Genomic DNA, 14,490 nt, shown 5'->3' on the forward strand with positions numbered 1-14,490 from the left:
AATACGGGTTTACATTACATTCGTACTATTATTATTATTATTATTACTTACTAAGCTACAACCCTAGTTGGAAAAGCAGTATGCTATAAGCCCAGGGGCTCCAACAGGGAAAATAGCTCAGTGCGGAAAGGAAAAAAGGAAAATAAAATATTCTAAGAAGAGTAACAACAATAAATAACTCCTATATAAACTATAAAAACTTTAACAAAACAAGAGGAAGAGAAATAAGATAGGAGAGTGTGCTCGAGTGTACCCTCAAGCAAGAGAACTCTAACCCAAGACAGTGAAAGGCCATGGTACAGAGGCTATGGCACTACCCAAGACTAGAGAACAGTGGTTTGATTTTGGAGTGTCCTTCTCCTAGAAGAGCTGCTTACCACAGCTAAAGAGTCTCTTCTACCCTTATTACGTATGTTTAATTTTATATGTGTGAATAACTCTTTATTTTATTTACAGAATGGTAGTCTCTCCTGGGAAACTACAGTAGAAAAACATGGGCCCTTATAAGGAAGGCAGCAGTCTTGAGCACACCACCCTAGTGTTTATGGCCGAAGAATTAATCTGATAAGTTTGATGCGAAGAGAGAGATTGGTCTTCGATTATTGGATATCAACGAAGCCTTATAGGTCTATAAAATCTCTGCCAGACACCTTATCTAGGTTAATGGCAAAGACAGTGATACCAAAACATCGATCCCAGCAGCTAAGATTCTACCCAGTGTTAAGGTAAGAGGCTTGATGGCATATTTTCACTTATGATTAAAGTAAGTTATCGGTTTTAGTAGTAGAATTTCGCTAGGATAAGGGTGGGGGGGGGGGCAACTGTAAAGATGAAAGTGTTACGGGCCCTACATATTTATGACTGATTGATAATCCCTTATGATAATTTATAGGGAAATGTGTACACAGAAACCCACCAAGTGTGAGAAACCCTTCTCTGCCCCTTTTTTTCCCTAGTTCCAGAAAAGGTCACGTTTTCTACCAGTGACTTCCCGGGTTATTATGTCATTAAGCGTTGGATAATTCTATAGGTTATCTCAGCTTTTCTCCCGTTCACCTCATTTTGTGAAAAGTATCTTAAACAAGATTTAACTCTATTTGTGGGATACGAAGCCATTTTTCTTTCCGTGTGATGGAGAGGTTTGTTTGTTTGGCCTCGATTTACACTCAAAATTAAGAAAAAAAGTGATATTATTATTATTATTATTGTTGTTAATTGCCAAGCTACAACCCTAGTTGGAAAAGGAGGATGCTATAATCCCAGGGGCCCCAACAGGGAAAATAGCCCAGTGAGAAAAGGAAATATAAAATATTTTAAGAACAGTAACAACATTAAAATAAATATTTCCTATAAAAATTTTAACAAAACAAGAGGAAGAAAAATTGGATAGAATAGTATGCCTGAGTGTACCCTCAAGCAAGAGAACTCTAACCCAACACAGTGGAAGACCATGGTACAGAAGCTATGGCACTACCCAAGACTAGATTGTAACATACAGCAGTAGCATTAACCACTTTGAACATACAACATAAAACTAAATACAGACTTGACTAACGAACAAACATTGTTGATGGAGCTAGCAAAAGATTACTGCCTACTCGTACAAAACAGGAATACTCAAGCACACACATACATATTAATTGAAGTAGTGTTTAGTGCGTTCTCTCACTATTTCTCTTATATATATATATATATATATATATATATATATATATATATATATATATATATATATATATATATATGTATATATATTATATATGTATATATATATATATATATATATATATATATATATATATATATATATATATATATATATATATATATATATATATAAGAGAAAGAGAACGCACTAGATACTTATGCTATTACTAACGTGTTTTTTTTTTTTTTTTTTTTTTTTTTTTTTTTTTTGTATGGGGTAAGCATGGTTGCCTTTTTTTTTTTTTTTAAAGGATTTTACTTTGACTTTGGAATAGATCGTAGTCCCTATCGGTTACCCTGCCTAAAATCGCTTAGATCTCGGTAGCGGAAATTCATGTGTTGTACCAGTCACCAGCGTCCTTCTTACCAGCAGCGAGGAGTCCTGGCGCGGTTAGGTCGACAGTTCGAGTCGTGTGAGGTGTCTGTTATGATTTTAGAAGGTGTAAGAGTGAATTTGTTTGTGTGTGTATTAGTCTGTAACACCCATTTTCCCTTAAGCAAACCTAACTGTCGATTACATACATAGTACTGAGGTGTCCACACGGATAGCAGTGTGAAATTTTCTGACTAGTCGGTGCATATATATATATATATATATATATATATATATATATATATATATATATATATATATATATATATATATATATATATACATTTGTATATGACTGCATAAGCCCATTTCTACAAAATTTACTAACTACGCCTTTATGGGTAATTTTTTTTTTTAACCATCAAACGTCGGACAAACTTTAATGCTTTGACTGAAAGCTGTTTAGATTCGTCAAATACATCCCTTTGAACAAGGTCTCTCTCTCTCTCTCTCTCTCTCTCTCTCTCTCTCTCTCTCTCTCCCTTTGAGAAGATCCCCCTTTTGTTTACTCTACTGCAGTTGCTGACGAAGGCACAACGACGCCTCGTTAAACAGATTATAGACTAATCCGAATAAACCCATTTCCCTAAATGGTTAGGAAAAGAGGGTTTACTTCTACAGGTGCGCTCGGATATACGGTGAATGATATACCTCATGAATAGATAAGACGTCATTGCTGTATTTAATTAATCTACTTTTAAAAAACCATGGGGTCACTTCCTCTAATTGCCTGTTGTTTATTTTGGTTTAGTTGGAAGTGGCATTGTAGTATTGTATATCGTAATGTGTTTATATATGTATATATGTGTATATATATATATATATATATATATATATATATATATATATATATATATATATACATGTATATATATATATATATATATATGTATATATATATATATGTGTGTGTATATTTATATATATATATATATAAATATATATATATATATATATATATATATATATATATATATATATATATATATATATATATTTATATATATATATATATATATGTATATACATATACATATACATAAATATATATACAGTATATATATATATATATATATATATATATATATATATATATATATATATATATATATATATATATATATCAAGAATGCCAAATATACTGCTTAATATGGTTTCGAACTTCCTTTGTGCACTAACTGTTTGTGATTTGAATGAAGTAGCATTCTTCTTCAAAACCTCCTTTTAGTTAAGAAACAAAGACTTTTTAGTTTTGTGGGGCTGTCTACTTTATGCTGTTTTCTGGTCGTCTTATGTTTAGAATACTCCAGATCCCTTACAATGAAAACCCGAAATGAAAGAAAATATTTTCACTAAAAAAAAAAAAACTTTTCGTTCGTTCGTGCAGATTGCCATGCCTGTAGCATGACACGGGCTCTTGCGCTTTAGGCAGCCCGTAAGAGAATTATCTTTCTAAAGGGTGGCCTCCCAGAGGAGGCTGATACAGCAATGTTATAAAGGCAAGGGTGATTTCTAAAGAGTTGCTGGAAACATACAAAAGGAGAGGATATTTTACTTTAAGGAGGGATTTCTAGCGACTGGCGTGTAAGTGAGGGAAGTGACCCGGGGGAGAGACTCCTCTTTAGGTCCACGAAATGAAAGGTTAACAGACAGAGTCTGTCAGTCAGAGAGAAAGTAGTTATAGCAGCAAGTCCCATTACGTAGAAGAGACTGGGAGAGGAGTGAAGGATTTTAAGTCGGACAGGAGCAGCGATGGGGTCTGTCATGTATCTGAAATAGAAAATAATATTCAACCCCAGGAAGTCTCTTCCTTAGGAGATGCTTTTTTTGTTGACCAGGCGGACATGAGTCTTTTATAGTTTATTTATGACATATTTGTTTTTGATGCTATTAATAGTTTATATATGACATGTCTGTTTTTGACGTTGTTACTGTTTTTAGAATGATTTATTGTTAATTTGTTCTCTTCATTTATTTATTTCCTTATTTCCTTTCCTCTGGGCTATTTTTCCCTGTTGGAGCCCCTGGGCTTATAGCATCTTGCTTTTCCAACTAGGGTTGTAGCTTGGATAGTAATAATAATAATAATAATGAGAAAAACAGATCTGCAGAACGGAAGGCAATAATATAAAAAAACCAGAAAAGGGGATTTTTCTGAAGGAGATTATACACTCTAAAGAAGAATTATGATCTTGTAGCAAGGAAATGACTTGGATATTTTCCTGGAGTACCGTTAGCAGATGATGAACTACTTTTTTTTATTAGCTCAAGACAGATTTTACAGATATAGTTACAATGTTTTTGATGCTACATAAATAATAGTAAGGTTACATACATCTTAACTCACAGTAAATTCCTTATTTGATACATTTTAATTCTAAAAGTTTGTTATATCTGAACTACTCGATGAAAAAAAAAAAAAAACATGGAAACGTTGGAACAGGTGACATCTCAAAGAATTTGCTTTAATTACAAGACATAATAGATTAGTTGCGAAAATTTCCTTCACAGAAATCTGTTGCGAAAATCTCCTTCACAGAAATCTGTTGCGAAAATTTCCTTCACAGAAATCTGTTGCGAAAATTTCCTTCACAGAAATCTGGAGACCTCAATCGTATGGCTACGTTGTGCAAAATTCAAAGTTCGCCAGATGACGTGTTGCTTCTGATATGAGGTACAGTTGGATACCGGAATTCCTGGCACACCTCACTTTGAGAAAATGCAACCTCTCATATCGTTACTGCGCTGCGAGTGTGTGTGTAGCCCCGCCCACCACCTCAGCCATCTCTTCCCTACACTCTGCTTGGTTACTCGCCGCGTAGTAACGCTGTGACAAGGTGCAATTCATCAGAGCGAGGTGTGCTAGGAATTTTTTTTTCCAACTGTACCATATACCTTGCACGAATGCATGTGTTGTCAAAAGAATAGAATTACAAACCGTGACAAAAGGTAAAGTAATGCATTTGCCATTCGTGCATAAGGGTTGCATACAGATTTGATTGAAAAAGTATCTTACGCAAAAGTAATGCAGAGATCACGTCTTTTGAAAAAAAAAAAAAAAAAAAAAAAAAAAAAATCTGATTTTATCGATTGTCCAATATTCGAGACACATGAAGTTCCTGGGGAGGCAATTGTGTGTGTGTGTGTGTGTGTGTGTGTGTATGTGTGTGTGTGTGTGTGGTTTTTTTTTTTTTTTCTTTTTTTTTTTTTTCTTTTTTTTTCAAAAATTGCAGTTGGAATAGTGATAAAAGTTAAAGGTTTCAGTTCAAATTTCCTCTGGAAAGATGATCATCAGAACTTCAGCCAGACAAGGGCCCGTTCCCCCAAAGTGGTTCCTAACCACAGCAGTAACTTACCCTGTAAACAGCGTAAACTCATGGGTCAAGGCGGGACTTCATCTGACGTTCATGCGATTGTAAGGCTATTGCGTTTTCACTATAATCATTTTCTCTGTATCGGGTGATAATGCCATTTCGCTTATTCCACGCCATATATTTAAAAGCTTCACAGGATTCTGAAAAGTGTTCTGTTGGAGGTTTTTTTTTTTTTTTTTTTTTTTTTTTTTTTTTTTTTTTTTTTTATACTTAGAAAGCCGTATTGTTGTCTCAACAATTTCTTTATGCCATTTGTAAAGTTTCTACTTTCTTAGCAACCGGAACTGCTTTACAAATCTATATTGTAACCGAAAGCAAAAGATGAGATTATATTTTTGAATTACAGGTATGGCATTAGGGGAAAATGCTCACAAATGTGTTACAGAGAAGTTTAGTGGACTAAGTGGAATTATTCTTGATGAAAAGGTTAGAGTCAAATGGTTCTACTCAGTTTAGTGCAATAGATTCATTAGCAAATATTCAGTACTATTCCTTTTTTGCAGTATTATTTTGGGGGGTAAAGTAATTTCTCTTTTAATAAACATAATGATTACTCCCAAGATACCTTTTCACCTACACAGAGCTATGTAATTTCTGATACTTTTGTATACTTCTATATATTCATGTCATCAGAACCATCTTTTATGATTTATTTCAAGTTTTATCAAAATTATCACAATAGAAGAGGAATCGATGTACTATGAATATTAACTTTTTATGTCTGAAATGTATCACAAATAAATTTCCGATTTTCAGAGTAAGGAACGTTTATTAGAAATTGTTGCCTGCTTGATAACTGACACATATATACGACTCATAAAATACAATGATATGGGGTAACAAAAACTAGAGAAAGTGATTGCTTATGTCCTGTGCTTTGAATTGGTTAGCTTATGCATGCTGTTTCACATAACGAACTCACACGTTTGTGAAATCCTTGTTTATAGCTATCTATAAAACAGCTTCTACTTCAAATATTCCTGACCCAGAATACACTAAAGTCATTGTTTTAAGGCATAGTACTGCTGTTTTCATTTTCTGATCATTCTTTTGTCAGTTATTAGTGTTTTCGCTATGTCCCGGTTTGTGATTGTTTAGTGTGTCTCGTTGAACACACGAGTCGAAAGATCAGGTATTATCGTACTACTGGCGACAAAAATACCAGACGAGTCCACATCCTAACCGACGGAGTTTCAGTTTTCCCTCTGGGGGAAGACTTACAAGGGAATAGGATTTTTCGAAAGACGTGTACTAATTGCAATGTAAAAAAGAAAAGTTGATCCTCAGATTAGCAGTTGACGTTTCACTTCAGTGTATGACTCTCTCTCTCTCTCTCTCTCTCTCTCTCTCTCTCTCTCTCTCTCTCTCTCTCTCTCTCTCTCTCCTTTCACATTTGTCTTAAACGGCGACCCTCTACTGAGTGTTATTTGTTTTCTTCCATTTCACTGACACTCCATTTCTCATAGAGAGAGAGAGAGAGAGAGAGAGAGAGAGAGAGAGAGAGAGAGAGAGAGAGAGAGAGAGAGAGAGAGAGAGAGGTTGGAAAGCCTAAGCGGTCATGTTAGACGACGTTTAGCATTGCAAAGGCTTCTTCGGCCGCCGGTTTCGAACTTTGAGTCACTGAAGTCTGAAATGCATTAGTACTCTCAGGCATTTTTGTTTTGTAGTTTCTTATCAAATGGTGTTATTGTTCCATGCAAGTTTTACCCTATTAAGAGGTTTGGTATAAAGGGAAAATTATCCGATAACAACATTATACTAACGTATTGCATAATTTGTTTTGTTTATAGCTTGGTATTTCTTATTTTACTTATATTTAAGGTGTATATTTAAATAGAAATCAATACAGTTAATTTAATGTATAATAGATGTAATGTATATATACTATTTAAATTGTATTTACACACACACACACACACACATATATATATATATATATATATATATATATATATATATATATATATATATATATATATATATATATATATATATATCTGTTTAGTGGGATCGGTGTTACTCTAAGGACATGAGTCATGGTATGACAATGAAACAATCTCCAATAGATTTAGTAGATTTGAGAACAAAACTCTCAGAGGGATATTGGGAGTTAAATTACATATCAGGATTAGAAATGAAACTATAAGAGAGATTACTCGAGTGCCATATGTGGATGAGATCATGGTGAGGGGCAGATGGAAATGGTTTGGGCATGCTCTTCGTACTCCCAAAGAGAGATTGGTTCACTAAAACTTTAGCGGGGCACCAACGAGGCACTAGTAGAGTTGGAAAACCCAGGCCTATATGGCTGAGGACTGAAGCACGAAGTAGGGGTTGATGAATGGATAAGTATTGAATTAAAATCTCAAGATAGAGGCGACTGGCGAAATCTAACCGAGGCCCTTTGCGTCAATAGGCGTTGGGGAGATTATATATATATATATATATATATATATATATATATATATATATATATATATATATATATATATATATATATATATCCTGTCAGACTGAGCGGCATTGCCAAGCGTATGACTACTCTGTCTCTCCCCGTCCCTCGGATAAGGGGAGAGGAATAGTCATACCCCGATGAGAGGTAGTTAGGAAAGGGAAGGTATTAGGGAGAGATTAATATGTGTGGGTTGCGTGTGCATATCTTTCTAAATATTCAGCCGTAATTTGTGACGAGTCACGTACAGATTTGCACAGACTCGCAGCGGTGCCCTTTTAGCTCGGAAAAGTTTCCTGATCGCTGATTGGTTAGAATTATCTCGTCCAACCAATCAGCGATCAGGAAATTTTTCCGAGCCAAAAAGGCACCGCTGCGAGTCGGTGCAAATCTGCATCGCTAAAAGAAATTGACTATAGTGTGTATATATATATATATATATATATATATATATATATATATATATATATATATATATATATATATATATATATATATATGTATGTATGTATGTATATATATATATATATATATATATATATATATATATATATATATATATATATATATATATATATATATATATATATATAGATCCGTTACTATTCCACTGTAGGACAAAGATCTCAGACATGTCTTTTCACTCTCCTCTGCTTATGGTCTTTCTATGCCAGTCCATACCCGCAAATTTTCTTAGCTTGTCAATCCATTATCTTCTCTCCCTGCCTTGTAATTGATAAACGCACAGACAAACACACACACACACACACACACACACACACACACACACACATATATATATATATATATATATATATATATATATATATATATATATATATATATATATATATATATATATATATATATATATATATATATGTATGTATGTATATATATATATATATATATATATATATATATATATATATATATATATATATATATATATATATATATATATATATAGATCCGTTACTATTCCACTGTAGGACAAAGATCTCAGACATGTCTTTTCACTCTCCTCTGCTTATGGTCTTTCTATGCCAGTCCATACCCGCAAATTTTCTTAGCTTGTCAATCCATTATCTTCTCTCCCTGCCTTGTAATTGATAAACGCACAGACAAACACACACACACACACACACACACACACACACACATATATATATATATATATATATATATATATATATATATATATATATATATATATATATATATATATAATATTACGAATGTGTGTTTGTCTGTGTGTTTATCAATTACAAGGCATGAGTGACTGACGATATCCTGTAAAAGGTCTGCTCACTTGTTTTCAACAAGGGTGTAGAATGATGTGGGTCCAGCAACCTCATCCCAAAAGATTTGCAGGGAACTTTAAAGCTGTCACATGGAAAACATACTGCATAAAGCATCTTTTATATTAATAAGTATATCAAACATTAGGGAAACAAGACGAGAAAGCATTCGAAAAGTAAGGTTTTTTTTTTTTTTTTTTTTTTTTTTTTTTTACGTTAAGATCCCATCACTCTGTTTTCCTGTCACTAAACACACACCTTCCCCACCATACACACACACACACACACACACACACACACACACATCCTCCCGTTCTCCCTCCTTAGGTTTCCTCTTTCCCCCTCATCGATTATTGGTGCTTCCTCACCACTGATCTCATTAGGGCAATTCTTTAATAAAAACCTAAGATCATTTTCTCCCACCCTCTCTCATTCTAGCCTTCTTCTATTACCAGTTAGACTACCATAATAAGTTTATTACGGCTACGTTGAATTTACCTCGGTGCCAAGGAAATCCACATCAATCAGTCAATTTCTTTACTGCCGAATGTTCGGTCTTCATCTTTTAACTTTTTACACTTCCCTGTTCTTCTTCTTCTTCTTCTTGATATTTTGGAAGATTTGCTAGAAAATTTTGTACAATTTTTTGTAAAATAAATATTCATACAAGCCAGACCTTGATATTTTAGTTTACTCCTCTTTTACTTGATACGAACTTTCAGTGCCAAAGTCTCTCTCTCTCTCTCTCTCTCTCTCTCTCTCTCTCTCTCTCTCTCTCTCTCTCTCTCTCTCTCAGATATCCTTAGTTAGAAACCTACTTCCTCTTGGCATAGTGGATGAAGAGTTAATCTCTCTTCTACGGACCTCTGTTCGAAGCTCAGTGGAGACGAATGGAAATTATTTATTCCTTTTCCCAGAATTTCAAGGGAAATTCATATAATATTTAAAATTACTGTATGTATGATTTAATTGCATCATTATTGTATTTCATTATTGTATTTTCATTTGCAGAATGTTGTAACTGGTTTTATTTCATAGCTCTTCCAGTAATTTCATTGAAATTTTCTTTATCTGAGATTTTGTGTTTTGACATCATTGAAATATTTTCAGTTTCCCTAACAGCATCAAATTTATTCAATGCTGATAAGGCCTACCTATTGGCTTTTTTTATATGCTAATCTCTCCCCTTCGATCCTTTATAAGCTTTCTTAGAATTTATTAAACATGTGTGCATAAAAGTTAGTTCGCATTATCAAGTGTCATATTAATACTAACTCCTGTAATTTAATCAACTTCTCTAACCAAATTTAAGCAAATTGTAGCCCTGAGGACTCACGAGTGTTCTACGAAACTGTATTGACTTCAGTTAAAAACGAAATCAAGGTCAAGGATAGAAATTATTTAAGATGGCATAGGTTGAAATTTAGAAAGATTAAGGTTTTTGATTGAAATGTACAGTATCAGTATTGAAATTTTTTAGAATGAAAATTAATGGCTAAAATGTTTTATAGTCAAGCCTATGGGTTGAAAATATACAGGATTAAGATAAACTATTGAAATATTACAATGTGGTAGAAAAATATCTTGGGGATTCAGCTAACCTTTCTTTTTGAGAAAGACAATATTGCGTGAATTGTGACATCTATCAGTGCAAAATAAAACATTGGTCAGACAAGACCCAGAACAGATGTTTCTGGCACCTGAGTCAAGAGGGCTGTGGCGTTGATGTGGAAATCTGAAAGATATGAGTTGTTCTCACACCCTGAGCATCAGTAATCATTGAAACCATAGTGGAAGTAGCAGTACTAATTGCATTGGTAGGCAAGGCCAAATATTTCTGCGAACTGACTGTCTGTATGTGCTCAAAATAGTATAGGGGGTCTTTGAGTAAGACCAAAATTCTTCAATATTTTTTTTTTTTGTATGTTGATTTTATTTCGTGTTGGACATTATTTCTTAGTGACTCGCCTCTCAAGCAGACTGAACCTTTCTTATATAGCCTTAACTAGAATCTTTTCTTCTCGCCTTAAGAAACGAAGTCAACCAGATGATTTAAGCACTGATCTGTCATCAAATTCACAATGCTCTCTCTCTCTCTCTCTCTCTCTCTCTCTCTCTCTCTCTCTCTCTCTCTCTCTCTCTCTCTCTCTCTCTCTCTCTCTCTCTACTAACGATTAAAACCTTGGCAATCGTGCCACCTCCCTCTGTTACTTCGGAAATCTCTCTCTCTCTCTCTCTCTCTCTCTCTCTCTCTCTCTCTCTCTCTCTCTCTCTCTCCTAAGTTTTACCTCAACCTCATCACATTTCCAGTGACGATCATATTATCGGCTGTCAACACCCTCCCATGTCTCGATGCATCCCTGTATATCAAGCAAATCCCATCAACGTCAAGCCATACTATCAAAGTGATCTTACCGTAAGGGAAATGCGAAGGCTGGAGAAGAGAGACGAATGCCCCTGCCCAAGCCAAGATGGTCGGTTTGGCATGGGTTGTATCCGTGCGATAGAGGTCTCCTTCGGGCACGGGCTCGAACTCGATGTTTCTGATCTGAGGGTCTCTTGACAAAGGACTCTTCTCGATCTCTGGTGTCTTCCCTTCATTCCGATTCCTACCGGATGATAATACGCGGCTCGTGACAGTGACCACAGGGTAAGGCTTCCTCGTGAGTTTCGGTTCCATCGTCCCAATTCGAGACAGGTGCGGTTGCTGCGTGGTTGCTTCGGAGAATTCGTCTCTCCGGAGTGGATGTGCGTGGGGCCCCTGCGGAGGAAGAAATTTTGCACTCCAGGAGTATTTCCTTTGTGCGTTTCTGACTGCATCGTTGGTTCTTCCTATGGAGAGAACCGCAACTTCTTGGTCAGTGGTTCTATTTTCTGAATGAGTTCCAGACATGTTTTCTTCAGGCCCCAATGGGATGGGTGTTGTCTGTACGCCCGAGTCCTTGAGGTCACTTGGTTTTTGTAGTGTTTCTCGTGGATCTACTGTTGAAGTTGTAAGATCCCTTTCCTCCTTACTATTCTCTTCTGTAAGGAAAATCTCGGCATCGGGTTCTGTGTAGCTTTCAATAGTAGAATCACTTTGGAAGCTTTTCTCATTATCAATCGGCATTTGCGACCCATCTCCAACACGCAAATCACGAATAGTAGTTTGGTGCGAGCTCTTGGTGACCGAGGGCGACTCGGACCCATCATTGTCGTCTTGACAGGAATGTGTTTCCAGGCAATCAGGAACCACGTCTCCCTGCCACTCTGAAAACGATCTGCCGCGGGAAAACAACGAAGTCACCACCAAAGTCCAAACCCAGAACTTCCATAGCCACGTCGCGGAAAGAAACATTACTCCTTCACTGAAGCCGGTCAAATGGGCGGAGAAAAGTGTGTAATGTGTATCTCTCACCGGCGTCAACCACGTACTGAATCTTGACAGTCTTCAGGTGCCGCTGAAAAGGAGGAGGTCATGTGAGTTGGCCTTACATTAGGGGAGAGTGGGGGCTTCTAATTCGGAATAATTCCCAACGCCACCGCTAGTGGATAATGCAGCAGCAGGAGAACACCGGGAATTTGCGGGAAAACAGTTCTGTCAGAAGTGATGGAAAGGGAACTGTCTAATTACTGTCGCGTTATAATATCTCGTCATATGATAGTAATTATACACTAACGTCGGTGATTAACTTTAATCCATAATCGTTCTATCCAATTAGGAAATAGTCATAAGATCTAATGTGCAATAGAAATCAGTGACACTAAATCATAGTGCTGTTAGATTACTGGAAGATTTTATGACATATAATGCCACCGTCCTTATGAGAACTTTTAAAAAAAATTCCCTGGCTAAATGTTTTTTATATATATTTTGATTATGAGTCGCCAGTAATTTAAAAATGAAATAATTTATCTTTATAATTGTTGTTAATTCCACTATTAAGGTCTATAGACCTTGGTTGTTATTATTGATGCTTGGTGACCCTCCAGCATGGCAGTTATCCTAAAACAATAACATTGATGATTAATGAGCTAACACTAATCTTTATATTCAAATTAAGACGTGTAAAGCTCTCTCTCTCTCTCTCTCTCTCTCTCTCTCTCTCTCTCTCTCTCTCTCTCTCTCTCTCTCTCTCTCTCCTGAGCGACTATAATCGTTTTCTCCTCGAAATTAACAGTGATCACATTTAGAGAATTTGTATAAATGAATCATATCATGACGGGAGCAATTATTATTGAAATCTTGAGTAATAGATTGAAAATTGTTGTTGACGAACACCATAGTGTTCTTGGCCCATTACTTTTCATGTGGTAACGTCCCTGACTGGTAATCACTAGACGGGGGTTCGAGTCCCACTCAAACTCGTTTGTTTCTTTGGTCGATGCAACCTCACCATCCTTGTGTGCTAAGTATGGGGGGTTTGGGGAACCTACAAGTCTATCTGCTGAGTCATCAGCAGCCACTGCTTGACCCTCCTTGGTCCTACCTTAGGTGGAGAGGGGGCTTGGCGATAATCTTACGTAATATGGTCAGTCTCTAGGACATTGCCCTGCTTGATAAGGCAATGTCACTGTCCCTTTCCTCTGCCATTCATGAATGGCACCTTTAAACATGTGATTTGGCCTCAAACAAGCTCGTTGCATATGCAGATGATGCTTCTCTCTTTGCATGAGTTCCAACTCCTGAATGTAGATCTAGGGTTGCTGAATCCCTTAATAGAGATCTTGCTAAAATTAGTGTTTGGTGCAAATGATGGGGCATGAAGCTGAACCCTAACAAAGTATGATTGTAAACAAGTCGAGGACAGTGACTCCTCAACATCCAGATCTCTGCATTAATAATGTTTAATTACATATAACTTTAAAATTTTGTGTGTGATTCTCGATTTTAAATTTTGGTCTTGTTTCTCTTTCAGTTTCACAAAAAAATTGGCTTATTGTGAAAGTCTTTTTTTAATTTTCGGTGATTAATCTATTTTAAAGAAATGGTTTAATTCTTTTTTTTTCTACCTGTCTTGTCCTCGGCTGCTGACTCTCATCTTACTTTATTGGATAGAAACTGGTGGTATTTTAAATCTCTTATTTCTGATCTGGATATTAATCTCTGGTACTGTTGTTCAGATACTTTTTGCATGAAGCATAAGAGTTCATAATTCTGACCTTCGTTTTCATTCAAATCTTCCCAGACTGTACTTGGTATGAAGTTAATTTTAACAGTCTTGCCTTCTCCAGCATAAGGCTCAAAAATGCACAGTATTTGGAAAGTTTTATTCCAGCTCTGATCAGATTGTGGAATGATCT

At 35.6% G+C, this 14,490-nt stretch overlaps 1 protein-coding gene across 2 annotated transcripts in view; it reads right to left on the reverse strand.

Moving 5' to 3' along the window:
* The window catches only part of prom (prominin), a 65,260-nt gene extending 52,655 nt beyond the window's left edge, over nucleotides 1-12,605 (reverse strand). For both annotated transcript variants that reach the window (XM_068393218.1, XM_068393217.1), the window contains exon 1: nucleotides 11,623-12,605. In XM_068393218.1, coding sequence (XP_068249319.1) covers nucleotides 11,623-12,544 — 922 coding nt within the window. In that variant the 5' untranslated portion in view covers nucleotides 12,545-12,605. The remainder of the gene's footprint in view (nucleotides 1-11,622) is intronic.
* Nucleotides 12,606-14,490: the final 1,885 nt, after the last annotated feature.

Source organism: Palaemon carinicauda, chromosome 19 (genome assembly GCF_036898095.1).
Source record: "Palaemon carinicauda isolate YSFRI2023 chromosome 19, ASM3689809v2, whole genome shotgun sequence".
NCBI lineage: Eukaryota > Metazoa > Arthropoda > Malacostraca > Decapoda > Palaemonidae > Palaemon > Palaemon carinicauda.